Source organism: Bos indicus, chromosome 15 (assembly GCF_029378745.1).
Source record: "Bos indicus isolate NIAB-ARS_2022 breed Sahiwal x Tharparkar chromosome 15, NIAB-ARS_B.indTharparkar_mat_pri_1.0, whole genome shotgun sequence".
Lineage (NCBI taxonomy): Eukaryota > Metazoa > Chordata > Mammalia > Artiodactyla > Bovidae > Bos > Bos indicus.
Genome location: NC_091774.1, coordinates 1,314,464 through 1,323,417, shown reverse-complemented (window position 1 = coordinate 1,323,417; position 8,954 = coordinate 1,314,464). Strand labels below are relative to the sequence as shown.

The following is an 8,954-nucleotide window of genomic DNA, read 5'->3' as shown; positions in this document are numbered from 1 at the left end:
GAACAAATTGGGAGGACTCACACTTCTTGCTGAACTTAATAAAAGCTACAGTAATTAAAACAATGTATTAGAATGAGATGACAAAGATCAAAAGAATAGAAATAAAGGTCCAGAAATAACCCTTATATCTACTGGCAATTATTTTTTCACAAGGTTGCCAACACCATTCCATAGGCATTGAATACTATATATACAGGTAGTACTGAAAAACTTTTGTATCAAAATTAAAAAAAAATGAATTTGGAACCCTACCTCACACCATAAATGGATACTAACTTAAAAGAGATCAAGGATCAGATGCACATCTAAAAATATAAAATTCTTGGTAGGGAGAAATATTCATAACCTTGAATAAGCCACAAATAGCACAAGGAAAATAGAAGAATTAGATTCAATCAAAATTAAAAACTCTTGTGCATCAAGAGACACTATCAAGAAAATGAAAGCTAGAAGCACTGTTGATGGGAATGTAAAATAGTGATAAGATGTTGGTCCTCTCTATTGTTTTGTTCACTTTCTTTTCATTTATTTTTTTTCTCTGATCTTCATGATTGCTTTCTATTAACTTTGGTATTAAACAAATTAAAGTGAATGAAATATGCCAAGTTATTTAATAATAATTCACCATGATCATATGTAAGTTATACCAGGAATAAAATATTATTTGAAGTGAAAAACATAATCAATTATATTCACTAAATTAACAGAATAAAAGAGGATAATAACATCATTTCAGTTGTTCAGTTGCTAAGTTGTGACTAACATTTTGTGATCATTTCAATAGATGCATACAAATTAATACACTTCTATTTGTATTTATGAATGAAAATATTTATGAATAAATATCCCACAAGATAGTTATTACTAAATAAGGAAAGGAAAAGTGTTTACTCAACCTGATAAAAAAGGCATTGGTATAAAAACTATAGCCACCCTCATACTTAATGATGAATTCTCTCTCAAGATTGAAAACAAGTCTCTCCTTTCCAAATTCTGTTCTACATTGTAAGACTCCAGCCATTGCAACAAAGTAAGAAAAATAAAGGACACACAGATGGGTAGAGAAGAGCAAGATCATGCAAATATTTTTATGGGCAGATAACATCCTTATATAGTTAAAAATTGTGAAGGCCTCTACAAAAAATAAAATAGACCTAAGCAACTAACTAAACAAGGTGACAGGATAGAATTTCAACACAAAATATCAAATGGATTTCTATAAAAGCAATTAAAAATATAAACAAAATGTTATGTAAAATACTACAAAACGTTAACTTTGATGATTGTATTATGAGCACATTTAAAAATATAGTCAAGATTTATATATGAAAACCATAAAATACTATTGAAAGTAAATATCTAAGTAAAGGGATATATATGCCATGTTGATAGATTAACAGATTCAATGTGTTTACCATATCAATTTTTATAATTTTAAAGCAATTCCAATAAATATAGCCCACAGATATTTGAAGAAACTAAAAATAATGTTTTGAAATTTATCCTGAAATATAAACTTTTTATTTATTTATTTTTACTTTACAATATTCTATTGGTTTTGCCGTACATCAACATGAATCTGCCATGGGTGCACATGTGTTCCCAATCCTGAGCCCCCCTCCCACCTCCCTCCCCATAGGATCCCTCTGGGTCATCCTAGTGCACCAGCCCCAAGCTTCCTGTATCCTGCATCAAACCTGGACTGGCAATTCATTTCTTATATGATATTATATATTTTTTAATGCCATTCTCCCAAATCATCCTCCCGCTCCCTCTCCCACAGAGTCCAAAAGACTTTTCTATACATCTGTGTCTCTTTTGCTGTCCCCATACAGGGTTATCGTTACCATCTTTCTAAATTCCGTAAGTATGCGTTAGTATACTGAATTGGTGTTTTTCTTTCTGGCTTACTTCACTTTGTATAATAGGCTCCAGTTTCATCCACCTCATTAGAACTGATTCAAATGTACTCTTTTTAATGGCTGAGTAATACTCCATTGTGTATATGTACCACAGCTTTCTTATCCATTCATCTGCTAATGGACATCTAGGTTGCTTCCATGTCCTGGCTATTATAAACAGTGCTGTGATGAACTTTGGGGTACACATGTCTCTTTCAATTCTGGTTTCCTCAGTGTGTATGCCCAGCAGTGGAATTGCTGGGTCATATGGCAGTTCTATTTCCAGTTTTTTAAGGAATCTCCACACTGTTCTCCATAGTGGCTGTACTGAAATATAAACTTTTAAAAGAAATAGGGATGAAAAAGAACTCTCAATAAAATAACAAAATTGGAAAATGATTCTACCAAAATTGAAGACTTAGTATAAACTTCTCATAACCATGTTGTATAGTACTGAAACATAATAGACTATACTTAAAAAATGTAAATGTAGAGTTTCTTTAAAAAAAAAAAAAGACATCAAGTTAATTCAATGCAAAATAAGAGATTTTTCAACAAATGCTGATTTTTTCACAAGTGTTTATTTATAATGTCAGGTCTAAAATATTGATCTACCTCCACATCAGGTACGTTTGTTCTAGAATTTTTCCAGGCTTAAGTTTAACATCTAGTTATTTGACTCATTTTGCATTAATTTTTGCATAAAGTAGTGGTTGAAGTTCATTGTTTAATTATATGGATAATCTAGAATATATAATAGTGCTAATTAGCATTATTACTAAGAAAATGTGAAGTTTCTTTTATAGGTACATTGTGGAGAAGGAAATGGCAACCCACTCCAGTATTCTTGCCTGGAAAATCCCATGGAAAGAGGAAGCTGGTGGGCTACAGTTCATGAAGTTGCAAAGAGTTGAACACTGCTGAGGACAGACACACATAGGTACTTTGTATATATATGCTATGTATATGTGTATATATATAATGTAAATACATTTATATATAAAAGTTTACACATACAATTTTATATACTACATAAATTTGTGTGTGTGTGTGTGTATGTGTGTATATATATATATATATATATATATATATATAAGAGTCATGTTCGACTCTTTGTGACCCCATGGACTGTAGCCTACCACACTCCTCCATCCATGGGATTTTCCAGGCAAGAGTACTGGAGTGGGTTGCCATTTCCTTCTCCAGGGGATCTCCCTGACCCAGGGATTGAACCTGGGTCTCCCACATTGTAGGCAGATGCTTTACTATCTGAGCCAGCAGGGAAGTCATACACACACACACACACACACACACACACATATATATATATGTACCTATATCTAGAATATATAAACCATCTTTACAACAAATTAGTAATAAGAAACTCAGATATCATTCTTAAATTGTGCAAAACATTTGAAAAGAAACTTCCAGAGGGGGAAAAAAAATAGATACGTGAATGGCCAATAAAGTATTTTTTAAAATGTTCAACATTATTAGTCATCAGGGAAAACAAACTAAAACCTTAGTAATCTATCACTGCACATGTTCTAAAATGACTAAAAGGGAAAAAAAATCATGCAAAGTGATAAGAATGGTGAACAATTCTTGTATTTGAATTTAGAACTCCCTTCTTGAGCTTTAAATATCTCTCCACATGTTTAATGTTGCCTAGGATTCCGTAATGATCATCACATGGATTCCTGAGATGATGTATCTGGAGCCTTTTATAGTTTCCATTTATTCTAAAAGTACTATGATAATTGCAAAAAACTGGTTTGACACCAAGTATTTTAAAACCACTGCCATTATTATGTCCTCATTGCTTTTGTCTCTCTTGACAATGGATACCAGGTTTCCAGTAATACCTTTGTATGGATAAGACGGAAGTTTTCTTTCCAAAATAAGTGCACAGGTTGACTACATCATAAGCTGCCAGGCTGGAATTAAGCAATCCTTGCTAGTCACAGGACATCAACCTTCTTAGAAAGCTTGGTTCAGATAGAATAAGGGGACTCGCATGTTTTGGTTGCAAGCAGGGAATACAATTCCCCACTCAGGAATGAGAGTTTTATAAATGCATGCCTCCAGAATACCTGCTTCTAAGACAAAGCTTTAACATCAAAGCAGATAATTAATTCACTGGAGAGAAAATAGCATCTACAAGACAAGAACGTTTATGGAAGTCTCTTTAAATATCCATGCATTACAGATGAAAATGTCTTTTCTGTTTTCATCTCCAGAGCAAAATTCATCAAGGGTGCAATGACACATTTGCGTATGTTTTCACCACTATTTCTGCCTCTTGTCTGTAAGACTAAAACTACTTGTTTTAGCCATTTCCCCATAATGTTCCAAGCTAATGCATTCTAAATTCAAGCCCCGGATTTTCTTTGTAAACTTTGTGAGTCTTTAGGCTAGAAGAAAAGACTTAAAAAAAAAAAAAAAAAAAGGATAATATTTCTGCTGTGAATAATCTGAACAGGGTCTTTTGGAATATGTCATATCTTTCATACTGAAAGCTACTTATCCCAAGATGAGGCAGGATAATTTGAAAATGGAATTAGTTCTGAGCACTTTGAAAATCATTAATATCTTCTAAGACCAGAAGGTAAGTTGTTTGATAGTGTCAATTATAGAGCTTGTGATTTTCTGTATACAGTAATCATTCTGTTTCAACAGTTTTCAAATATAGTAATAGAGCATTTTAACTTCACCCCATTCTTCAAAAGGTAGTTTGTAAATATCATTAACATAATTTTACAAATGAAAAAATTGTGGCTCATAGAATTTAAGAAATGTTTAAGATCTAACTAAATATCAGATATAGTTCTTTGGCCATGAGATACTTCTTTTAATGATTAAGACTAATCATGTGAATGAAAATAAAACTTTAAATATAAATTACACATATGTAAATAAACATAAATATTAAATTATATAAATCATCACTTGTTTAGTTCAAACATGAATGTGAAGAACCTTTCCTGGATCAACTGCTGTGAATAATAAGGGTCTCTGTGACTTCATTAAAAGTAAAATTGGAGATAACTCTTCCTCACTTTAATTGGTTAATTTATTTGTATTATTGCACAAAATGTCAGTTCTTCCTACTGCTGCATTCATAAGTAGAAGAATAAATGAAATGCCTTTATGTGTTCTCCACAGTGTGGTGGATATATTCATACATGTTTCCTAAATCACTTTTTATAACAACCTGTGAGGTAGAGGCTATTGTTCTCACTTGATTAGAGGAAACAAGGATGGAAGCTGCAAAGAAGTGTACCCCAGATCAAGAAGTTGTAAGTAGGGGAAAGCAAGATTCTTATCTGGTCTTTCTGAGTCTCAAAACAGCATACTCAACAACTGGGATTGTGATTTTCAACATTTTGCAGAAGAATCTGTGAGATTATATTTTATAGGGGAATTGGAGAGAGACAAAAAGGCTAAGGGAACACAAAAATAAAGTGGATCTACAAAGAAAGCAGCACCATATGTTGTTGTTGCTGTTGTTGTTCAGTTGCTCAGTCATGTCCAACTCTTTGTGATCCCATGGACTGCAGCATGCTGGGCTTCCCTGTCCTCCACCATCTCCTGGAGCTTACTAAAAATCATTAATTAATTAATATTTGAGGATTCAAAAAAGCTATATTGTGTGTGTATGTGTGGCTGTTCCTGTGTTTCTGTTGTATTTGCTTAATATACATTTGCTTCTAAAGTTATTAAAGTAATTCAAGTCATCATGGTCACATCAAAATAATTTACTAGGTAAATATTGTTTATTATGATATAATATAGAGCATGAGTTAAAAATTTGAAGCACAGTCAGTATTCATTAAGTTTTAGTTAATGATTATTATTATGACTAAAAGTAGTCTTTACAATTTTTAATCCTGTGCAAAATAATGAAATAATACTATCCACATAGGTTGCCATCATGCCATGATGATGTAAGTCATTGGAAGTATGTTTGTTAGCATTATAAATTTACTGGAATTAGGCAACACATTGATCATTCAATTACAGTAACTGTGTCATTTCATTTCCTTCTCATCAGCAATGCTCTGTTAAAATTTATGCCAACTATTACAATTAGTCTGATAGTGAGGTTCCCTTATCTATCCTCCTTCACTTTCCTGAACCTCCACCTACTTCATAAAAGTCACACAAAGACCTCTATTTGAGTTATATCCAGCATTCCTTCTTTCTCAAATGCTTCTTCATCTTTCCACTAGTATTCCAATTACTTTCCCTGGTTTCTCATTTTCTAAGATTAAAAGGAAAACTCTTTAACTTTGAATTTATAGTCTTTGCATCCATTTTCTATTTCTTTTTTCAGGCTTAGTTGCCACTACACATGAGACCTACTGCTTCTACTAAGGCCCTAAGTCATCTCACATGATTCAGTGTACAGAGATACCCTCTTGCCTCTGTGTTCACTAAATTCCTCCTGATTCTAAGCATTATCTTCTGCCAGGAAAGAATTTGAGTAATTTTTCAAGATATCAGAAGCTTTTTTTTTTTTTTTTTTTAATCTCAAATAAACTCACAAGGATACAGAACTCAATAGAACTTAGGTATTTATTATCAGAGACAATGATTCAAGGTTACATTATGAAAAAGTGACATTTTTTCATGTAATGTAATTAACCATAATATGAGATATATGGAGAAAAGGAATAATGTGACAGAATTTATTCTACTGGGACTCACACAGAATCTGAAGGTGCAGAAAATCATATTTGCTTTGTTTCTCATTGTCTACATTGTCTCTATGGTAGGGAATGTGCTCACCTTGGTCACCATCGCCACCAGCTCATTATTGGGGTTCCCCATGTACTTTTTCCTGGCTCATCTCTCTTTTATTGATGCCTGCTATTCCTGTGTCAATACCCCTAAACTCATTATAGATTCACTCTATGAGAAGAAAGTCAGCCCTTTCAATGAATGCATGACTCAAATATTTGGGGAACATTTCTTTGGAGGTGCTGATGTCATCCTGCTCACTGTGATGGCCTATGACCACTATGTGGCCATCTGCAAACCCTTGCACTATACGACCATCATGAATCGGCGGCTGTGTGGACTGCTAGTGGGAGTGGCGTGGGTGGGAGGCTTTCTTCATGGAATAATTCAGATCCTCTTCATCTTCAGGTTACCCTTCTGTGGCCCTAATGTCATAGACCACTTTATGTGTGATCTGAACCCTTTGCTCGATCTTGCCTGCACTGATACCCACATTCTAGGACTCTTTGTTGCTGCCAACAGTGGGTTCATCTGTCTGTTAAACTTCCTTCTCTTGATGGGCTCTTATGTGGTCATTCTGCACTCCCTAAGGACCTACAGCTTGGAGGCGAGGCAAAAAGCCCTCTCCACCTGCATCTCCCACATCACAGCAGTTGTCTTCTTCTTCATGCCCTGCATATTTGTGTACCTGAGACCCGCAGCTACTTTACCTCTTGATAAAGCAGTGGCTGTATTTTACATTATGATAACTCCCATGTTAAATCCCTTAATCTATACCTTGAGAAATGACCAGATGAAAAATGCCATTTGGAAATTGTTTAGTCGGAAAGCTATTACAGATGTAATATAAATGTGCCTGGACACCAAAGTCAGTTGAAGAGAGGGAAAGTTCAAAAGGATATTTTTGACCAAAGAAAGAAACTAGTATAAATCATAAGTTCTACAAAGAGGGCAGAATAAACAGGTGTAGAAATGGGACAAAAAAACAGGCTTTTGCAAATTTGGAAAACTACCAATTTTTTACCTATTTATCTATCTTCATTACTGTTTATGGATTCAAAACTATTTTTCTAATAAAACAAAGTGACAAAATATGCTGATATTTATTAATAATCTCAATTACAATCGAAAGTGTAGACATAGCTATTATCGCCATATTACAAGTGAGCGAACAAACAGCAAGGAATATGTTTCAAAGCAAAAATACTGAGGAACCAGTGACCAGAACCTACCTGTACTATCAGACCATGTTCTTAAATGTTGTGATGTATGACCAGGCCATAATAATCAACAAGCAACATAGTTACATTTGTTAGCATTTATAGAAACAGTTCTGCTGAAATATATATTTATATAGATATGTATCATACATTAGTATATACACTATCATAATGTATATATATATATATTTAGTTGTCATTATATATGAATAAATGCTAATGATTTTAATAATACTGACCACTTTTAATGTGTCATAGTTGATGGTTTTATGGCAAGTAGTGTGTTACTGTGGTGTTTAACTATTCTAGGAATATAAAAGCAATGGACCATTTAATATCTAAGTAATAAATGATATACTATATTTCAAAATTTCCTATTGCATTCAGAATCACTTTGAATCACTCATGTAGCCATCTTATCCTGATAAGGAATCAGAAGGAGGGATGATGTAAATAAAATAATGTTTAATGTCAGATGGGAATTTCAATGTATTAAGTACATAAATAGTCATACTGCATAAAGTATTTGCCTACTTGCTAACATTTTTTTTTACAATTAGCCCAATGTCTGGTTCATAATAAATGCTGAATAAATAATATAAGTGTAAACAAAGATGAATAACATTAATAAAATGAAGGTAAATAAGGTAGTGATAGAGATTAGGAAACTTTTTCTACTTTTATGTGTTTCAGAGTCTGGGATGAATTCTAGATTTGTCTCCTTGGAAACCACTATTTTTATTTATTCCCACTTAAACTATGAAAAAGAAAGAAACTAAAGCTGTTTCTATAATCAAATGAGCAAATTATTTACCTTTTATTCTTTGTGCTATTACCAAGATTTCGTTATAGAGTTACTGTGGGCTTTTTCTGTTATTTGTTAATCAGTTTGCTTTTGGGTAACACTATATTATGAAAAGTTTTTTTTTTTTTTAATAAGTAGCTTCAGTTTTATACAAAGTAATTTCAGTATAAAGGTATTCCATTTATCACTTTCATTCTTCATTCATTAAACAAAAAATAGTTTGGGGTCCAAGGAATGAATAAAGCACATTAATATTTGCTTGGGTTTCAGTGATAAAGTGGA

At 33.0% G+C, this 8,954-nt stretch overlaps 1 protein-coding gene across 1 annotated transcript; it reads left to right on the top strand.

Annotated features, from left to right (window-relative positions):
• Window positions 1-6,567: 6,567 nt before the first annotated feature.
• LOC139187123 (olfactory receptor 4C46-like) lies at window positions 6,568-7,497 on the top strand. The gene has a single exon (XM_070803132.1). The coding sequence runs from the start codon at window positions 6,568-6,570 to the stop codon at window positions 7,495-7,497; it is 930 nt and encodes a 309-aa protein (XP_070659233.1).
• The last annotated feature ends 1,457 nt before the right edge of the window (window positions 7,498-8,954 follow it).

Bases quoted from the DNA above. Each gene is read 5' to 3' on its own strand.
- LOC139187123 (XM_070803132.1), top strand. From the start codon at position 6,568: ATGGAGAAAAGGAATAATGTGACAGAATTTATTCTACTGGGACTCACA.